Raw genomic sequence first — 21,081 nt, 5'->3', positions numbered from 1 at the left:
TTCCACTATAAATCTTGACATCAGAAGTCTCCTTGGCAATCATGATTTCAAGCTTGATTACACTTCCTAGTGGCATCTAAAGCTCTGCCAGAGATGATTTAGCAGAGATGGGCCACTTCTATTAAAATGAATGGGAGAAATTGGATCGGTTAACGAATGAAGAAAAGGAAGTCCCGCCTTACAGGTAAAAGAGTCAATTACCTTTTAGATACAGACATCGCCTTTCAATCAACTCAAGAACGTGCATGTGCATTAGCAATACCAGCCAGGAAAATTGTGTTTTTTAGAGTCATCTGATGTATAAAAAAAATACCAATGTTGTCAGATTTTACGGCTGTTTTAAAATGGATTCTTTGATTGGAATCTTGATCAAACATTTTGGAGATTCCTGTCTTTCTCCATTCAAGTAGATGGGAGCTGGACGTGTATGCTGCTTGTTTAGATAGAAAAATAGCTGCCCTGCCTGCCCAAAATCATTCCAAAGATGACTGCTGAGTGGACTGACTTAGGAAGTACTAGGAAGTATAATCAAACTTGAAATCATGATCCTGCCTAGAGACTGCAATGGCAAAATGTACAGTGAAAAAGTAGTAACATTTTGGTCTGTTCTCACTCAAAACTGACTGAATCACTTCAGACGGCATGGATTAAACCACTGGAGTTGTATGGATTACTTTTATGCTGCATTTATGTGCTTTTTGGATCTTCAAAGTTTTGGTCACTATTTACTTTATTGTATATGGACCTACAGAGCTGAGATTTTCTTTTAAAACATTTCGTTTGTGTTCTGCAGAAAAAAGAAAGTCACACATCTGGGATGGCATGAGGGTGAGTAAATTATGAGAGAATTTTCATTTTTGGGTGAACTATTCCTCTAACTTACATCTCCTCAGTCTTTCTGAGTTTACTTGAGGTGAAAAGGGCAATGTGACAACTTAACAAGATAAGATATGTAATCTTATGATGATATAAAACCATTGACAAAAAGTAACATCTACACTTCTACTAATCACTTGAGATAATAGCAATCTGTATGTTGTTGACGCATACCAATTAACAAACTGGGATAGGCTTACAGCACTATAGCAAAATAATATCTATTAACATAATTTTGGCTGTCAAATGTTCCACTGTAAACATGTAGCTACATATACAAAGCAATTAGACACTGTTTTCCTTTGCATCTGTGATCAAAACATTAATTTAAAAGGACTAGCAACTATTGACTTAACTGTTGCAACTTCACTATTCAATTGAGTAATCTGTTTAAAAAGAGATAATGGAAAAGATAAGAATGACAAAACAAAACAGCATGAATGAATGAATGAATCACAGGCCTATGTGAGAAGCAAACACATTGTAGTCAATTTCCAGAGTACTTGTCAGTCTCAATTTAATTCATGAAAAGTAATATTCAATTACAAAACATCATTTATCATAATGATAATAATTTATTCACTAACTTGTTGTAGAAAGACAATTCTTTGGTAGTGAAGGAATATTCAAAATAAAGAATTGAGGAAATTCACAAGTGCTGAATGGATTTGAATCGAGACAAATTAACCAAAATAAACACTACTGCCCAACTACTTTTAAAACACTACATTTTATACTGAAACTGTTAGTGTCATCAAAGTCTTGTATGTTCCATGTAACAGATATAAGTGTCATTCAATTATTTTGAGAGAACAAAACAAATCAAAAGAAAGTTTGGGACATTTTAAATTTGGTGTCTGTTGATGTATTACCCAGAGTGACCCCAGGATGTGTTAATCTAAATATAGACAGAATACTAACAAGTATTAGACACCACACTAACAGGTTTAATGATATAAAGGACATTATGTAGAGAGAGAACTGGTTTAAAGGCAAGAGTTTCATGTGCCTTTCAAAACCGTTAGGTGTTTAAAAAAAAATGCCTGCGCAATTTTTTTAGTGTAAAAAATATTTTTTTATATAAATATATGAGATATTCATCAGCTGCAGAGAAGGAACATGTCTCAAAGGTTTTGGAAAAGGTTTCACTTGGTGTCGGTTACTGTGAGAGTGAATTATTAGGCTGGTTGAAAAACTCAGTTAATACCAAATGTCTTGCAGTCCTAAATGTCATGCGTCCAAAAAAAATAATTGTAAGATTTACGCATTTAATTTTCATAACAAAATTCCAACAAATTGAATTGAGTAATCTTTAATAAAATTAAATTTAAAAATATAAATATTTTAAAGTATATTCATTTAATTTTGTTAAACATTACACAATTCAATTTGATGGAAATTTGTTATGAAATTGAGAATAGGCTAAAAAAAAATTGTGTAGTGGAATTGTCTGACTTTTCATAATGCTCACTTTACAATCACACACACACACTCGTTGTCACAGCTTTTTAAACTTTTTTCTTTTCATTTTAGTTAAAGTATTTAAAAACATTTCAAAATCCTTTTCTCAAAGATATCATGGATATTTCTTCAGCTCTTACAAAAACACATTTAAAAAAGAAACAAAAATAAAAAATATTAATAAAGCATTGTTTGAAGGCTACAACAGTGGACCAAGAGCTCTTTGTAGTACACACCTACTGACTCCGCCCATCCCTTAAGCAAGTGCCACTGTATCAGTGAGGAAGGCAGCTCAATCCAGGTTTCAGAAGAGAAACCCATCCTATGGGTGTAACCACACCTTAAAGACACAACATGGATCCAATCATCAAAGGACAGACAATTCCACAGACTTGATAAAACCAAGTAGGAACCAATCAGAATGCATATTTTCTGCATTCGTCACACAGCTCACAATACGAGAAACATGGTAATAGAGATAAAATGCTTAGAGTAGGCAGAGAAGGTCATTAAAAAATAGGCAGCATGAATTTGGGTATCAGACTATTCATCAGAGATATGCATCATTCAATATACCTAGAGGAAACAGTTTTGGCCTTAACTAAGAAGCTACAATTAGAGTAATATTAGAAGAGAGTAACACTTCAGAAGAGGAACTCTATGGATTGCTATGCCAGGATCTTTAGTGACAGCAGCCAGTCTAAGCACTTTAAGTCTAAGTATGCAGTCCACATTATCCACACAGTGCACAAGGGGACACAAAAAGGACACACTGAAAACGATGACAACATCACAGCTCCTATCGATCATCTTCAATACTGATGCAAGAGTTCCACCATTACCATTTATAAAGGCAACATGGCTGTCATTTAAGTTCTCTTCCCACCACTTCTTTCCTTCCCTCTCACTCTCCAAGGAACTTGTGTAGGCGTCTTGGCTGGGAAGAAGTGTGCTATTTTGAAAATACTGACAAGAAGCAGGAGACTCTCCTGCACATGTGCAAAATATCCAGCTATATGGAGGGAGGGACATGCGGGCCAGAGAGTGCCCGGCCTATTGGGAGGATATCTGATGGTGTAGGTGCTACTATAAGAAAGTATATATCTTCAAAAGGCAGAAAGGAAGACCTTGAGATGGCATATTTTTTTTTTACTAAGTCAATAGTCTTTAAAACCATTTTCTACGTCTCCTCCCTCGATTAGTATTTGTACAAAGCTCTCTCCTGTCCAAAAAAGGGCAGAGGTCACAGTGTGACCTTGCTGAGCCCGTGGGACAAAGTGGTGCGTTGCTGTGTGTGTGGCAGAGTAGAGCTGCAACGACTGCGCAGCTGAACTGGCCTCCCCTCCGTCCCTCGCAGACGCAACAAGAAGTCAAAGTTTGCAGAGGTGCTCATGGCATAAAACACATTGGCATTGTCAGGGATAACCAACTCTGGAAACACAGAAAAGAGAGCAGGATGTGAATATGATGAAGAATTCCACCATAACAAGCCCAAATAGACAAAATATCCCAGCACCAAGGTTTCAAAACATGCTAGTCCTTATCAGAAGACACTGTTTATTGTTAGTGTTCTACAATACTACATCAAAATACAGAGACTAAACGCAACTGTGACTTCACATTGATTAATGCTTTAGTGCAGAAGTGAAATGATTTAAAGTTGTACCTCTCTCCTCAGAAATGACCTGCACCAGCTCATAGTCTGCAGCCTGCTCGTCCTCCAGGTTGTGTTTGGCCATGGCTCGAGAGATCACTGCTGGAGTTTTGTCCTGACTAGTCAGCTGCATAAAGAAACAATAAGGCATTTTACAACACAATCTGCACTTCAGTAAAAAATAAAGTATCCATTAAAAAGCACTTTTCCTGATCCAGGCACATCTGCCTAATTAGTAACATATATTAGTTAGACTAATTACCAACTTCTGAACTTCAAGGAATAGTTTACCCAGAAATTTAAATTCTCTCATCATTTACTCACCCTCGTGTCATCCCAGATGCATTTGACTTTCTTTTTTCTGCAGAACACAAACAAAGCTTTTTAGAAGAATGTCTCAGCTCTGTAGGTCCATACAATGCAAGTGAGTGGTGACCAAAACTTTGACGTTTCAAAAAGCACATAAAGGCAACATAAAAGCAATCCATATAACCCCAGTGGTTAAATCCATGTCTTCTGAAGTGATCTAATTGATTTCAGGTGAGACTAAAATATAACTCCTTTCACTATAAGTCTTGACATCAGCAGTCTCCTTGGCGATTATGATTTCAAGCTCGATTACACTTCCTAACACCACCTAGCACTCTGCGCATGCATCAAGCACTAGGAAGTGTAATCGAGACTACAATGGCAAAATCCACAGTGAAAAAGGAGTTATATATTGGTCTGTTCTCACCCAAAATCGATTAGATCACTTCAGAAGACATGGATTAAACCACTGGAGTCATATGGATTACTTTTAGGCTGACTTTATGTGCTTTTTTCAGATCTTTAAAGTTTTGGTCACTATTAACTTGCATTGTGTGGAGCTACAGAGCTAAGATATTCTCCTAAAAATCTACGTTTGTGTTCTGCAGAAGAAACAAAGTCATACACATCTGGGATGGCATGGAGTGAATGATGAGAGAATTTTCATTTTTGGGTGAACTATTTCTTTAATATAAGAAAGCTCTTAAACTGACAGCTGGAGCACCTGAGCAGGTACGTGATCTTTCAGTATATAATCACACTACTAAATTACTTTGTTATACCCTTTTCATGCTCTACTGAGATTTTTTAATGGACTATAAATGTCCAATGGACTACAAAAACGTTGCATTGTGTCTTGTGACTAATAGCACCATATTTTATTTAAGAGCTACAGTAGAGGGGAAGATTTTCAATAAGTAATATCTATGTGGCAAGCAGGGCGGGGTCGAGCGGCGTCTGGGCAGAGTGAGGCCGGGAAGATGAGTGATGAATGAGCTCCAACTGTGTGCCACACTGGTCTCGCGTTCCAGTGAGAGGCAGCGGGAGTATTTGAGGAGGGGAGACAGCGGCAGACGACAGAGAGAGACACACGAATCTGTTTGTCTGCGTGTCAGTGTTGTTGGTGTAATGCGAGAGCAATATGTGTTGGAGCTGCTGAAAAGCAGCTGTGTTATAGTGTTTAATGTCCACTGAAAAGTGTCACATTTAAGTGTCTTGTCAAGCCGGTCCCAGCTTCGTCCTTGCCCATCTCGTGAACTATATTACAAACTTAAATTTCGGTCTGCTCACACAAAGTTATAGTATGACTTCAGAAGACTTGGAATATAGTACACAGGTTTTTTAGTCATTTTGGAGTTTGACAGACCCAATCCCCTTTCATTTTTATTTTATAAAAAAAAAAAAAAAGTGTACTAAATAGCTCAACCAAAATTCACTTCCATGTTTAACAGAAAAAAAAACAAAAAAACATTCAGATTCTGGAACGATATGAGGCTGAAAAAATTAATGAAAAATGAACTATTCCTTTAAAAATAGTTGAGTATATTAAAGTATGAATCAGCAAGAATGGATTGAGAACACTGATAAAAGTAGAAAAGTTAAGTCTTCACTAACCATGATGCTCTTGTAGAGGTTACCGTTGCCCTGTTCGAGGCTCACTCTGATGATGCAGGCATCCTGAGCTTGTGTATTGTAGGCAGGAGGAAAACTGGGTGAGGTGGGAGTCATGGGCGTCAGCGAGACCGAGCGGCGGTGTGTGCAGGGGGGCCCGGACAGCATCGGGGAGGCCAGAGATGTGGTAGCACTGGCCGAGGAGGAGGAGGTGTCCATGGAGTGCAATGAGGTACAGGAGGAAGACTCTGACAGCTACGGTAACCATACAAATGTATTTTTAGTACATGTAGTTTATAAAACAGCAATATCACATTTTAGCATGATTTAAGATGTTTTTACCTTCTTTAGATGTGTATCTATGATGTGTGTGGGTGTCATGCCCTCGCTCTCTGAAGGACTTGAGTCACTGGAAGACACACTGACAGAGTCCATGCTCTCCCCTGAGCTTCCAGTAGGGGGCGACCGAGGACTCTCTCTCACGGGAGAGCTTGTGTTTGTGGTATCAGTTCCTAAAAAGAGTCTAGTGGAAAGACAAAGAGACAAAAAAATACAAAATATTTTTCTTTGAATATAACACATATAATCATTCACAAAACAAATGACTGTTATGTCACAATTTTGTAGCAATACTATTTAAGACAGGAGTTTTTTTCTTGCCACTGTCGCCATCATTTTGCTCACTATGGAGTTTGTACGCCACTACTCTTTTGTAAAGCTGATTTGGAACAATGTGTATTGTGAAAAGCACCATACAAATAAATTGAATTGAATTAAAGGCCCCATGAAATGGCTTGACGAGCACAGTTTTTTTTCGCTGTGCTGAAGCTTTATTGAAGCATGAATTTGGGGCGGGGAACTTTTTCAATAGCCTTTAGTTTACATCAAAGCCATGAAACATGATTTGCTACTTTCTATTGCTAGTTGGAGGCTGGTGGTTTTAGGGGGACGGGACATTCTCGTGCTAGATGAGTCATCAATATATTTGGTCTGTTTTCCGGAAGAGAAAGACTGCAAATTGTAAATGTGAACGTATATCTGCTAAAATTAAATTTAAGTACACTAGAGTATGCTAGCATAGAGCAAAGCCACAAAACTCCAATTCTGATTTCATGGGGTCTTTAAGTGTAAAGCAACTACTTGATTCTGATGTCACGTTTTTGTAGTCTCATCATGATATTTCATGTTGGTTTTAGATCACTCACAGGCTAAGTCTCTTCACCATACTCTTGCGGGGTTTTGGTGACGTTGGGCTGTTGTCGCCCAGTCCTTCAATCTCACACGAGAGCGCGTAGCTGCAAGACATTGGAGACTGATTTTAGCTCCTCAGACTCCCACATTACCCAGATGTGGGAAAAGACAGGAAGAAAAGGGGGAAAACAGAGTATAAAAGTGAAAGACTGTGTGTACCTCTCCTCCTCTGTGTGCTGAGGTTGACTTTTAAACCAGCGCAGAAACGTGGGGTCAGGGGTCAGACAGTAACTGTTACACGCAGACTGCAGGAGCTTAATCTGAGCGATCACCTCAAACTCCTGCGAAGAGATGGAGAGAGAGAGATTTTCAACATTCACACAAATCTGAATGGCTTTAGTCAAGAATAAGGGCTTAAACAGTTGTTTATCTCTAAGGCCGAATAATTAAAAAAAAAAAAGTTGGTACTCACTCTGCGGCGCTTTTCAAAATTAATCAGTCCTCCCTGTGAAACACAGAAAGACACTTTAGCCCAGACTCTCCTATTGATTTTACTCATGACAAGCTTTGATTAAATCTTCCAAGTTCTTGCGAAACAATCTATAAAAAGGTCACATAACAATCTTTGCTAACAAATAGCTCAGCACCCTGGAAATGCTAGGTCAATAATATCACAAGATATAAGTGACGAGGAGGAGGGCGTGGCCGGACCATGATGAGCACGGCTGGCACTGAATCAGCTGATCAGCGGGAAAGTGAGATAAGGGGCAGCCGGAGGCGCCGGTTCGAGAGAGAGAGACGCACGTGGCCACGTTGCAGGTGTGTCTGTTTGTGTTATGGTTTATGATTGTTTTATGTTGAGTTTTGCATTAAAACTTTATGTTGACTGTTCAGCCGGTTCCCGCCTCCTCCTTGCCCATCCTTATGTGTTACAGTGGTGCCGAATCCCGGGAGGGAGGAGGGATGCGCTGTCGCGGAGTCCTCGCTGGTGCCATCCGCCATGGGAGCAGCCACGGCCATCTGCCTAGGGACGGAGGGGTCGCTGCCGTTTGGCGAGAGCCGGAGGAACCGCGGCCATCTGCCGAGAAGGGGAGGAGCGGTTCCGTCCGCCAGGGGCCGGAGGACCCGCTGCCGTCCACTGGGGAGGAGCGAGCTGGCGTCCGCCAGAGGACGGAGGAGTGGTTGAGGACCGGGCGACAGCGTGTCAAGGTGCCGGTGAGCAAGTTCATTTCTCTCTCCTCTATCTCTGTGTCTCCGCTCGCCCTTTCCCTCTCCCCATGCCTCCTCTCGTCTCTCCCCAAGATTCACAGGAGGTGGGGAGGGCCACCGGCTGATAGAATGGCCGGAAGGGCAGCGTCTCCCCCCCACCAAGAGATTTGGGGGGGGGGTGTTAGTCAGACCGGTGGCGCCCCAGCCTGAATCAGGTGGGGGAGGAGTGTGACGAGGAGGGCATTGCCGGGCCGTGATGGAGCACGGCTGACGCTGAATCAGCTGATCAGCAGGAGAGCGAGATAAGGGGCGCCGATTCGAGAGGGAGAGATGCACGCGGCTGCATTGCATGTGTCTGTTTATGTTTGTTTAAGTTAATTGTTTAAGTTAATTCATGCATTAAAGTTTATGTTTACTGTTCAGGCGGTTCCCACCTCCTACTTTCCCATCCTTAGACTGTTACAATATACTTATTCCCCATGTATTTCACACTCTCTCGCTGTTGCTCTGGAAATGGGAGTGGTGAATACAGATGACTCACCTCCACTTGGTCAGGCAGTGCTGTATCAAGCATGGTCAGGTCTGTGAGAAATGTGCCCAGATATGGGATTGTCCCCTGCATGGCACCCTGGGGACAAAAAGGTTTTTTGTCCACTTAAGATCTTCGTGGAGCACAAAAGGACATGTTAGGCAGAATGTTAGCCTCAGTCACCATTTACTTTCATTGTATGACAAAAAAAGATGCAATGGAAGTGAATGGTGACTGAGGCTAACATTCTGCCTGGCTTCTTCTTAAGTGTTTCAGAAAAGAAAGAAAGTCATACAGGATTGAAACAACTATGTTGAGGGTGAATAAATGATGACAGAATTTTCAATTTTCTCTTTAACTCCCTCTCTCAAATATTATACATCAATACGAGTTCTTTGCTTACTTACCATCTCTTTCTGTAACTGCAGTCTCTTTTGCGATCTTTTCTGATGGTCTTTGGCACAGCTGTCCAAGCTGGCAAATTTTGAGGTGCCCTCCTGAGGAGATCAGAGTCATCATTAGTAATAAATACCAGCTAAATTAACAACACAGACTATTATAAAGAAAAGAAAATTTCGGGTAGCTCAGCGAGTATTGACGCTGACTATCACCCCTGGAGTCGCAAGTTCGAATCCAGGGTGTGCTGAGTGACTCCAGCCAGGTCTCCTGAGCAACCAAATTGGCCCGGTTGCTAGGGAGGCTAGTCACATGGGGTAACCTCCTCGTGGTTGCGATTAGTGGTTCTCGCTCTCAATGGGGCGTGTGGTAAGTTGTGCGTGGATCGCGGAGAGTAGCATGAGCCTCCACATGCGGAGTCTCCGCGGTGTCATGCACAACAAGCCACCTGATAAGATGCGTGGATTGACAGTCTCAGAAGCAGAGGCAACTGAGACTTGTCCTCCACCACCCAGATTGAGGTGAGTAACTGCGCCACCATGAGAACCTACTAGGTAGTGGGAATTGGGCATTCCAAATTGGGAGAAAAGGGGAGAAAAAGAAAAAGAAAAAAAAAGAAAAAAGAAAAGAAAAGAAAATGTCCTCAGTGCACTACACAACCAGAGCTGAGAATGCAAGGTGTGTGTGTGAGCTCACCCTCATTAGCAGTTCTCGACTTGTAAGGTAATTATTGTGGTCGGAGAAAATATCAGACAGCTCTTCAAACATCTGCATGCTGTCTCTAATATAGTAACGGGGAACAAAAACAATCAGAAAGTATGATTATATTATATTAGAATGGATTAATTTTACCAATATACACTTCACCGTATATACAGAGCCTAGACACTTAACCAGTGGCCATATTAAGACCAGAAAGCATAACCAATATTATTAAAAGCATACATAAAATTGTAACACCTGTTCATATGCTGATTAGAAATAAAGGAGTGTCTGGTTAATTGGCAGACTGGTTGATTGACAGAACTCACTTGGAAACAGAGGCCCATGCTCTCTTCAATCTGTAGATGGGGTTGGACTGCAGCGCTGACACTATAGCTCTCAGAGACGAGAAGTTCTTACGGATTCGACACTCCTGTGGACATTTTAATACACATTTAAATATTTTGTCATTTTAAATTATTTATGAGGCTGGAAGAAGTTTCATTGTCATTTCTAGCTCTACTTGGTTTATAATCTAAAACAATATGTTATATGAGCTAAGGCTTAGCGGTTAGCTCATGTGCTCTGACATGTTGAGCTGTGGTGCTCATGCAGGTAATTCAAATTTGAGTCTAGCTCGTGTAATTTCCAAAGCTAAATAGTTGCCCAGTCACAGACTAAGGTCTTTGCCAAATGCCTTAAAGGAACAGTTCACCCAAAAATGAAAATCCTCTCATCATTTACTCACCCTCAAGCTATCCCAGATGTGTATGACTTTTTCTTCAGCAGAACACAAATGAAGATTTTTAGAAAAATATCTTGGCTTTGTAGGTCCATATAATGCAAGTGAATGATGATCAGACCTTTGTAGCTCCAAAAATCAAATAAAGGAAACATAAAAGTAATCCAAATGACACCAATGTTTAAATCCATATCTTTAGAAGCAATATAATAGGTGTGGGTGAGGAAAAAGATTAAAATGTAAGTCCTTTTTTCACACTAAATCTCCACTTTAACTTTCACTTTTAGATGTGAAAGTGAAACTGAACAGGCAACACGTGACTTTCAAATGTAAAAGTGAAAGTGGACATTTAGGGTAAAAAAGGACTTAAATTTTGACCTGTTTCTCACCTACACCTATTATATCGTTTCTGAATATATGGATTTCAGAATCAGAATGAGCTTTATTGCCAAGTATGCTTACACACACAAGGAATTTGTCATGGTGACAGAAGCTTCCAGTGCAAAGAGAATACAAAAAAATATACATATACACCATATAAATACAAACATTAATTTAACCACTGGAGACTTTCTGATCACCATTCACTTGCCTTGTATGGACCTACATAGCTGAGATATTCTTCTAAAAAATATTTGTTTGTGTTCAGCAGAAGAAAGAAGGTCATACACATCTGGGATGGCATGAGGATGAGTAAATGATGAGAAAAATTAAATTTTTGGGTGAACTATCCCTTTAAGAATGCCTTATAAAAAAATGTCATTTCACATCGACCACCCTTTTTATATGGCAGGAAATCTAAAGTATTTTTAAAATTCACACAATACTAAAAAGCCTACATTCTACAAGCCTCAGGTCAACAGCTTAAATGGGCAAAACATTAGAATGAAGTGATGTAGATGTGTTTGACCATACAGCTGTGTGTGTGTTGGTTACGCACCTGTGCAATATCAATCCAGCGATGGATGACGCGAGAGCGCAGGTATGGGCGTATTTGCCGATGGCGGAGGATGGTACTGACCACGCACGCAGCCACTGCATTAAACTGGGTGATGGTGGCACGGATGGTGGGTGCGCTCTGTTTCCCATCCTTCTTATCACGCTGAGACCAGACCGATCCCAAACAATGATGAGGAACCATCTTCTTAAACAACAGCTGTGAAAGGAAATTGAGTTTTAGCAAAGTGAGTTCTAAAGAAAGGTACAGAGCTGCAATTTACTCTACATTTCTTTACTTGAACCAAAGAAATTTAAAAACAAATAAATGTGTAGAACAAAGTTGCTTACTGAAACTATTGGTGCTTCATTGAGATAAGTAACACTTCTTGACTTTTAATATTGGATGGTTGACATGAAATACTTCTGGAAAGTTCACATGTCCTGCAGTGTGACTTGCTAACCCAAATTAAAACAATTTTAAGCAGCATTTTGCTCATAATAATACAATTATATCGCATGATGCAACTTTTATTACCTCATTTTACAGCTCAAGTGTGTAATTTCTGCACTATTAGCGCAACCAAAAAGAACTACAAAAATAATGATTGTTTTCAAACAGATTTACTGAATATTCCCCCCTTCTTCCATTGGTTGAATAAACAGATAGTCCCGTCCCAAACCCAAGCTATTGGTGGAGTCAATGTTGCTGTGTCAGGCAGTCGGGACGCTCTAACAAACGCAGCAACATTTTGATAGTTTTTGGACAGAGCCACAGTGTTTACAGTTTTCAATTAAATCAACCTCTGAATGGTTTATAGTTGTCTTTGCATACTACGCATAGAAGCATATATATACTTTAACTTTTAGAAATTAACTACCCGTAGGTAAGGCGAAAAAAGTGTTTAAAATGGTGACCAGTTCCAGGACCTAAGATTTACACTTTCTCCTTTACATTCGTATGACATACAACCCAAAACATGGACTTCAAGTAATTTCATGACTACTTAAGTCCTGATTTAATGAAATTCTCTCTCTCTCACCGCATCCATGTAGGTCAGCTGCTCTGCTACAAGGTCAACCTCGAAGGATAGGAAGTCCTCCTGAACCTCGATCACCACTTCCTCATCTTCCGCCAGGCAGAAGGAGTTGTTGCCCAGGAAGCTTCCTGCAACAGACCAACAGCAAGTAATTTTGAATGCACAGGAAGCCAGAACAAACATTAAAAGACAAACGAAAGCAAAGATGGATGGGGAACATGAACAGAGATAAAATAAATGAATAGTGACCGAATAAGACTTACCATCAGTTTCGTTCTCTAGGCTGGCCTGGGCACGCAATTGTTCTAGCAGACTCTGAGCCCGGCGCATTGGCTCTGAGCCAGGCATGGCCTTCTGCAGGAAACCCAGCACACGATGCAGGCTTGGATATGACGGTGGTTCTTGAAAGTCCTCTGGACACTGATCCAACCAGGCTCTCAGAATAGAGGCTAAAGCTCTGCAACAAAAACAAATACAGATGTTGATGAATACTAATTAAAATCAGGCAGTAAGCAATGCAGCTAGCTAGGGAGGGAATCCCTAGTTTCTTCATAACACAATTAATTTAGCAATAAAACTATCATTTCTCAGTTCCCTATTCTAATTTCTTTTAAACTCTGACTTCTTGACTTCTTTTTAAAGTTTCCATGGAAATGAAACTACAAATACGAGAGCTGCTCAGAAGTCACTGCAGATGACCACAAGGAAGACAAAAACTCACGTTCTAACAGCGCCTCTGCACTTTCCAGACCGACTCTGGTTACTGTCCCCTTCACAATCCTCAAAACTGCCATACCTGCGGAAGAAGAGCGAGGCCAAGTTGAGCAAGTTGAATAACAGGAAAATAACCACCGCAAAGGCAGTAACCACTGCAGAAGGAGCCAAATGTAGAACTCATACAACATCTCATAAGTACTTGTTTTAAGACAAATTCTGAGTTCCACATTTTTTTGTGCTGATAACAGTAAATTTTTTATGGCCATTCTCAACCCTCTCTTTGACCATTTAGAATTAAAAAAGACATCTTTTGCTTCTGTGCCTTTAAGATTTCTATTTAAAAGAATATTCCAGGTTCAATACAATTTAAGCTCAATCGACAGCGTTTGTGGCATAATATTGATTACCACAAAAATTTATTTTGACTCATTCCTCCTTTTCTTTAAAAAAAGCACAAATCTGGGTTACAGTGAGGCACTAACAATGGAAGTGAATGGGGACAATTTTTGAGCATTAAAATACTCACTGTTTCAAAAGTACAGCCACAAGACATAAAGGATATGCATGTAAACATGATTTTAGTGTGACAACATCACTTACTAACCTTTTCTGTGTAAAGTTATAGCCAATTTTACAATTTCGTTGCCATGACGATGTAATGTCAACAAAACCTACAACCCTAAAATGACTTAAAAAAATTATGATTTAAAAAACTTTACAGCTCAAATAAAAAGTTTTAACAGAATTAATGTAAATGCTTTTATAAAATTATAAGCTTCCCATTTCTGTGTTTAAACCCTCCAAAAATTGGCCACACTCGCTTCCATTGTAAGTGCCTCACTGTTACCCAGATTTGTGCTTTTTTTAAAGAAAAGGAGGGGCAAGTTTAAATTAATTTTTGTGGTAATCAATATTGCCACAAATGCTGTCGATTGAGTTGAACTTGTATTGAACCCGGAACATTCCTTTTAAATGTCATCTTTGCATGTTAAATGGACAGAAGATGCAGATTAGCTGTCGAATCCAAAATTGTTTAACCGCCCCAACTCTTTGCAAAGCCTACATTACATTGAGTGGTTCACATAACAATCTGCACTGAAATGTGCAGCTAAAATTTTTAAAATCAGATTGAAATGACCAGGAACCTTGCTGAAAATATACTTTAGCCACTTATTTCTAACATTGCTGGAGTATATGCAGTGTGACAGATGCCACACTCAGCCAGGAACTGTACAGGGTTCGGCAGAGTTTGCTTTTTACGCTTATCGTTGGTTCCTCTTGTGTTTAGGAAAAATAGTATCTATCCTTCTACCACTTTATTAATTCAAAGTGACTGTGCGTGAACTCCCAATAGTCATTGTTGATGTGTTAATGTGAATGGTCTTGTGGTAATAAATTCATCAGTCCGACATCAGTAAGTTGAGGAAGAATGAGGTGAATTTGCAGCTTTGTTACAATAAATGGTCATAGAACATCAAACATTTTCAAATGTTTCTCAAAAGATCAAGATCTCAAAAGATCAAGGAAATATTTAATTCTTCCTAATCTGACACCTTTAATATAGTCTCTTTCCTAAATGTCTTAGCAACGTGGATGATAATGTGCATAGACACATGTGTACACACCTGTCCAACAGCAGCTCCAGTACACTCTGTGTGGTGGCGAAGGCCCTGTATGTGGAGAGGAAGATGCTGGTGTAGGTCAGATCATTATCACCAAACGCTGTGAGCAATGTCTCCACTAAGCGCTCCAGTGTCCCCGCACGGATACTTCTGATCTTACACGTCTCCAGCTGACTGACTGTGTGACCTGGGGGCAAGCGGTCGCCCTCTGCCTGATAGGGGAGAATAAGAGAGAGATAATAGAAATGAAATAAAATAGGTCAGCACTTAAGGTTTAAGCAAGATTCCAACTACTAGCAGGACTCAGACTGAAAGAAATGAAGAAGAAATGAAGAAATAAACAGGGACTGAAAAAGAATGAGACCTTGGTACTGCTAGCACGCTACAACAGGAAACTCTACAATCTGTTTTTAATCAGTGTAACCCTCCTCCTCCCTCTTCTCTCTCTCTCTCTCTCTCTCTCTCTGTGACAAACTGGAAAGTCGGCAGACGTTTTAAAAATGCTTCATTAGGAGGTGAAAAAACTACAACAGTTGTGGGGTTCACACAAAGAAAAAGTGACCACAAAGTTAGCCATAAAAAGGGGGAGGGGATGTCAATAATTTTGGAATTGGGATTGCAATAATACACTGCAAAAAAAAAAAAAAAAAAAACACTTTTTTACTCAGAATATCTGCATTGAATTGCAGTAAAAATATCTAAACATCCTTAAAACATGATACACTTCCTTGAGTAGCAAAATTGGAAAATAAGTATTGATTTAAATATATATATATATATATATATATATATATATATATTATGCTTACAAATAAATATTTGCTAATGGGGTGAGAAAAATAAACTTGCTTTCTCTTTGAATTATTATTATTTTATTTTTTTTCGGGTTTAACATAAACCTCACTAAATTTTGTTAGATTTCTCTGAAAACAAAACTTTATGTTTTGAGTAATTTTGCTTCTCAGATAAATGCATATATTTTTAAAAGTGTTTAGATCATTTTACTGGAAAACAAGACAACAATACTGAGCAGGAAATAATTTTTTGCATTATACAAACCCACAAATAAAGTGACTGAGTTGCAGTCACCAAAACTGGGTCACACATTAAGGACCATGACCTCTCTAAAATGGGCCTCTTATGTCGGAACTTATGGCGGAAGACGTGCTTTCTTTAGATTACAATGTCAATCAAATGACTGTGCTTTTAGAGCATGGTTACTACAAAGTTTAGTTGCTTTTGAAATCAGCAGCATTATCATAACAATTTACATTTATGAACTGATAATAAATTAAACTGACCACGTGTTCACTTTACACATATTCAGTGTTGAAACAGCTGTATGACAGCAAACTAAAACCCCAGTTTGTTGGAAATAAAATCAGCCCATGAGCGTATTGTTTTCTGATGTTGATTCAGTAGGGTGTTGACAGTATAGAAAACTGTTACTGAAAGGTTAAAGCAACAGACAGATTATACCATATTTACAACTGTTATTCGGAATGGAGCCATAACAGCATGCCTTCAGAACACAATTACAATGCTGAAACCTTGAAACAATTTTTTGTTGCAAATGTTTTTAACAGCGAACTGAGTTCATTGCTTTCTTGACACTAAATATAGAAAACATAATAAGTAGCGATAACATTAACCAAGCTGTACTCTTTATAATGTTTTAAGTGTTTTCTTTCAATTTTATAACCCTAGAGTCCACGCAGACAGATAATGACCGCAACACTGTCAGAACCAAAATATTTCCGAAGACCATTAAAAGTTTTACAGGGTCAGTCCTAATATGCCCTACTGTCTGTTCGAACCATCATGGGCAGCCAAAGTGTTTCTTTAAATAAGAGCGGAGGAACGTTCAGATCAAAGTCTTGCTCTCACCCCCAGCCATCTTGCGCCTTTGTTCGCCGCCTGCTGGATTTGGACCCTCTTCAGCGTCACGTTGTATATGGCCCCTTCCTCGACCTCCTCCCCCCAGTCCTGCACAGAGCTCTGTGGAAGGGGAACACAATTAATGTTACACCATTTGGAAAGCTGTGATATAAAACAGGAGTAAAACAATCAAGATGTGTCAGTTGCGCAGAATCAGGAACTGTGGCGTTTAAGTTTAGCATTAAAGCACAAAAAGACAGATAATTTAGATGAGGTGGACGAAAGAGACAGATTTCTATATTCTATTATTTAATTCTGAAGTTTTATTTTATTTTAAATATTGCAATTGTTATTGTTATTATTATTATTAACATTACTGGCACCTTATTTAAATTTTATTTCTTTCTCTTTTTTGTTCTCTTTTTTTGTGTGTGCATAGAGACACAATCGTTCCCGCCCACTTTTTCAGCCGTCTTAATTTCGGAAGGGTTTTTCCATTATTTTTTTCCATAGCGATTTTATGTAATTGTTCATAACAAGAGTTCTAAGCCAAAAAGCAAAACAACCAGCTCTGAGGTGAACTACAACATAAAAAAAATTGATTTGAAGCAACAACAAAAAAAAATGTACAAAACAAAAAGACAAGTTACAAGCACTTAACGTCTTTAATTAAAGAATGAACTGAACTCCCGCGAAGCATTGCAAATGACGTAAATTAACATTTAAAACGATGGAAAAATATAAAACTATTGATTTTAATTTGTTGATTATAAGTATAGAATCAGTGTATTTAAAGTATATGGCAAAATGTGCAGATATATATAAATATATAAGCAGCTTGTGTGAGACTCGGTTGTGTCATTCACGGTTCTTCATGGAAGAGGGCGGTCGCTACTGGGCTCTTCTGGCGCGATTCTCTAAATGATGGATGTTTCTCTGCTGGATCATGGATAGTGTAGTTCTTAACAAGGAATTCCGCTATTAAAAGTGATTTTTTAAATTATTTTTTTTTTATGAAGTCGTAATAACATAAACTGATGCCTTACCATTAACAACTTCGGAAGCTCACAGGTCTGTCTTTAAAGGTTCATAAATTATTGTTGACTACTGAGATCTATAGATGCTTTACGAATACTATATTCAAAACAATCATGCCAAAAAAGTACTTTGAAACTGACAAATTGACAAAAGTGAGGCTCAAAGAGCGGAGAAGAAATGAGATCAGAGCTGGCATTGGGTTTTGAACAGCATGAAACATTTGGCTACAAGCTTTTACAGATTCTCAACATAGACAGATTTCTTAATCCAGCCTTGGATTTTACCTTCTCAAAGAAAAGACTATAAACTTACACATTCAACCACACACACATGTTCTCTCTCTGTCACACACACAAATACAAACAGTACAATGGGATGACCAGCATTAAGTGTCCGGTTGAGTGAAGTCTTTCAGGCTGTACACAGCTTAACATTCACATTAAACTGTCAGACAATGAATAACGCCTTCAATACATTCTGCCCTCTTCGGTCGATAACAATAAAGAGAGAGTTGTGTCTCAGTGAGTGATATAAATAAATCCCTGCATGCTGTCTCTCATATCCAAAACATTTCTGCTCTTCCTCTTTAATGCAAAAAAAAAAAAAAAAAAAAAAAACTCGGACCTCTTTTCAAAGATGGGAGAAACTTTTAGAGTTGCGCAATGCAAAAACTGGTGCTCAGAAAATGAGAAATAATTAATTTAGCAAGGTTTATGCTTAAAAATGTAATAAAAAAACAGACTTGAATTCATGATACTGTACACTCTTTGAAAAGAAGTATTAATATCTTATGATATTTTGCTTTGAAAGTCATTTATTTATTTATTTAATTTGTAAAAATATTTATGCATTTATCTTGTTTTTGGAATGTTTAAATATTTTTTTACAAGAAAACAAGACAAGGACACTGATTTAGAATACAATTTTTGCAGTGCACCCCCAAGAGAATGTGGGAATACTTTGAATGAATACAGATGTTTAGATACTTGAGCAACTGTTGCCTAATGCTGTATTGCACATTAACGATGTCACTAGACCTTTTTCCAAACAGATTCCTGAACCCTAGAGAAAAAGTCAGGATCTACTGTGCCATCATGGGCCTGTTCTTAAATATGCATTTAAGTTTCACATTCTGTCTTTGGATTATTGTGGATGTCTTTGACAAGACAGATTGATTAGTGTGTATTTCTGTAATGGTATCCAGCTCTGTCTTTGCTAATGGGTACCAAAAATAATTTCTAAATGCCAGTATAGACATTTTAAACTCACAACCAATAGAATGGTGTGGGTGCAGGGCCATAACCTCCATAGACACCGAGGGGGGCATGCCCCCCCAATTTTCAGAAAAGTGGCTGATCAATACAGGTTTTTCAATGACCGTTCCTTACATTTTTCATTTGGTTCATTTGGCTTTCAATTTCTGGTTAAAGCTACAATATTTAAGAACATTTTTGTATATGTCTTTCAGAATCATTGACCATGAGGTTCAAGATTAGTCACTGTAAAGCAAATTCTAATTTGAATGGTAAAGAATGGAGTGGTGGTGGCGTAGTGGGCTAAAGCACATAACTGGTAATCAGAGTGTTGCTGGTTTGATCCCCACAGCCATCACCATTGTGTCCTTGAGCAAGGCACTTAACTCCAGGTTGCTCTGGGGGTATTGTCCCTGTAATAAGTACACTGTAGGTCGCAAGTGTCTGCCAAATGCATAAATGTAAAAGAATGTAAAACTACAGTAAAAAATTTTAATTAGTTAACAGGAAGTTACATATTCTGTAAAAAATGGTATAATTAACAGTAAAAATGTAAAAAAAAATAAATGTTTTGGTTATAATTACAGTAAAACAAAAGTTCAGTCCCTGTGTTCATTTCATTATATATTTTTATGGGAGTAATTGTTTCTTATTTTTAATATCCGTTATCTACATTGGGGTTTTCTGTGTAATATTTTATGTAGTTTAGTTCATGTTTATTGCTTTATTTTAGTGTCCATATAGGCATAAAAATTACATTCCATAAAACCTGAAACATGGTCACGGTATTTATTACTGTAAATTTCAGGCAACCTTTTACAGTACATTTAACCAATTTTTATTTTTTTTATTTTTTACTGTATATGTATTACATGTTTCTTCTGTTTTAAAAGGAAATATCTGTATATTCGTTTCAAAGTCATTAACTTTGAAAAAAAAAAACATCTTCCTATCAAGTCTTTCTACCACTGCAACACATCCAGACTACGTCTGCATTTTTATAGGCCTAAAAGAGCAACTGTCCCTGGAATGAAGTGGATCAGTCTGTCTGTATTCCCCGGCCCGTTTCCTGTACAGTGAATTCAGATAAATACTCTGCTGGATGAGTCATATAGTCCTCACTCAAAAACAATGGTAGGAGGTCTGCTCGCTCGCTGCCTGGACCCTGCTGAGTCCACAGTCTATGCACTGTGCTGCCCCATTGTTACTGGAAGAAAGGTTTTCCAAAGCGGCTTTTAAAGTGTGCTCTGAGTCTGCAGCACAGGCAAGATATAAGAGAGGGTGGGGCTACATGAGAGGAAACTAAATAGTTTTTCCTCTGAAATATTATTTTTATTTTTTTTTTTAAGTTGTGGAGTACTAGGACTGCAGCCAAATGTGATGCATCAGAATAGATGGGAGCTCTTTCTAGGTCAAGTTTAATTTTTGGCTGTTTAGGGACTGAGAGGCTTTATCTGGGTGGATAACTTGTCCTAGAACAATGCAACTCTTCCTCAACTCTTTTCAAATGGGCAATGGATATGTAATATACAATAATACAAGACCTGAAAAGCATTATAAGAAATTAGCAAAATTGAAAAGCTTAGCTATGGAACATTTCAATACTCTGTTTAGGTCACTTCAAATCCTGCAAACAAACAGTGAAAGAGTTCATCATCATTTGGATGCTGTCATGACTGTCATCATTACTAACAGAGAAGTCTTTTACCCCTGCAGCATGCATACAACAACAAAAACAAAATCCCAGTCCGTGAGAAACAGTCCCTCAGATAACAACAACAAGTGTCTTTAAGCCCATCTGCAGCTTTGTTTTCGTCTGCTGACGCACGCCTGAAGGCTATTCATCATACAACTACAAGTTCTTATTTCTAGAGTGAACTAACTAACGGGACTGCATCATCTGCCGCCTACGTGGAG

General features: G+C 38.6%; 1 protein-coding gene across 2 annotated transcripts in view; it reads right to left on the bottom strand.

Moving 5' to 3' along the window:
* Positions 1 to 1,367: 1,367 nt before the first annotated feature.
* The window catches only part of LOC127424445 (ral guanine nucleotide dissociation stimulator-like 1), a 39,564-nt gene continuing 19,850 nt past the window's right edge, over positions 1,368 to 21,081 (bottom strand). For both annotated transcript variants that reach the window (XM_051669679.1, XM_051669680.1), the window contains exons 2-18: positions 16,883 to 16,993; positions 14,999 to 15,207; positions 13,378 to 13,452; positions 12,920 to 13,113; positions 12,660 to 12,784; positions 11,621 to 11,836; positions 10,268 to 10,371; positions 9,933 to 10,017; positions 9,248 to 9,337; positions 8,853 to 8,939; positions 7,575 to 7,607; positions 7,322 to 7,443; positions 7,117 to 7,206; positions 6,254 to 6,434; positions 5,915 to 6,166; positions 4,004 to 4,118; positions 1,368 to 3,768 (exon numbers count right to left, since the gene is read on the bottom strand). In XM_051669679.1, coding sequence (XP_051525639.1) covers positions 3,581 to 3,768; positions 4,004 to 4,118; positions 5,915 to 6,166; positions 6,254 to 6,434; positions 7,117 to 7,206; positions 7,322 to 7,443; positions 7,575 to 7,607; positions 8,853 to 8,939; positions 9,248 to 9,337; positions 9,933 to 10,017; positions 10,268 to 10,371; positions 11,621 to 11,836; positions 12,660 to 12,784; positions 12,920 to 13,113; positions 13,378 to 13,452; positions 14,999 to 15,207; positions 16,883 to 16,993 — 2,277 coding nt within the window. In that variant the 3' untranslated portion in view covers positions 1,368 to 3,580. The remainder of the gene's footprint in view (positions 3,769 to 4,003; positions 4,119 to 5,914; positions 6,167 to 6,253; positions 6,435 to 7,116; positions 7,207 to 7,321; positions 7,444 to 7,574; positions 7,608 to 8,852; positions 8,940 to 9,247; positions 9,338 to 9,932; positions 10,018 to 10,267; positions 10,372 to 11,620; positions 11,837 to 12,659; positions 12,785 to 12,919; positions 13,114 to 13,377; positions 13,453 to 14,998; positions 15,208 to 16,882; positions 16,994 to 21,081) is intronic.

The sequence above is a fragment of the Myxocyprinus asiaticus genome, chromosome 33 (genome assembly GCF_019703515.2).
Source record: "Myxocyprinus asiaticus isolate MX2 ecotype Aquarium Trade chromosome 33, UBuf_Myxa_2, whole genome shotgun sequence".
In the NCBI taxonomy this organism is placed as follows: domain Eukaryota; kingdom Metazoa; phylum Chordata; class Actinopteri; order Cypriniformes; family Catostomidae; genus Myxocyprinus; species Myxocyprinus asiaticus.
This window is presented reverse-complemented; position numbering and strand designations above follow the sequence as displayed.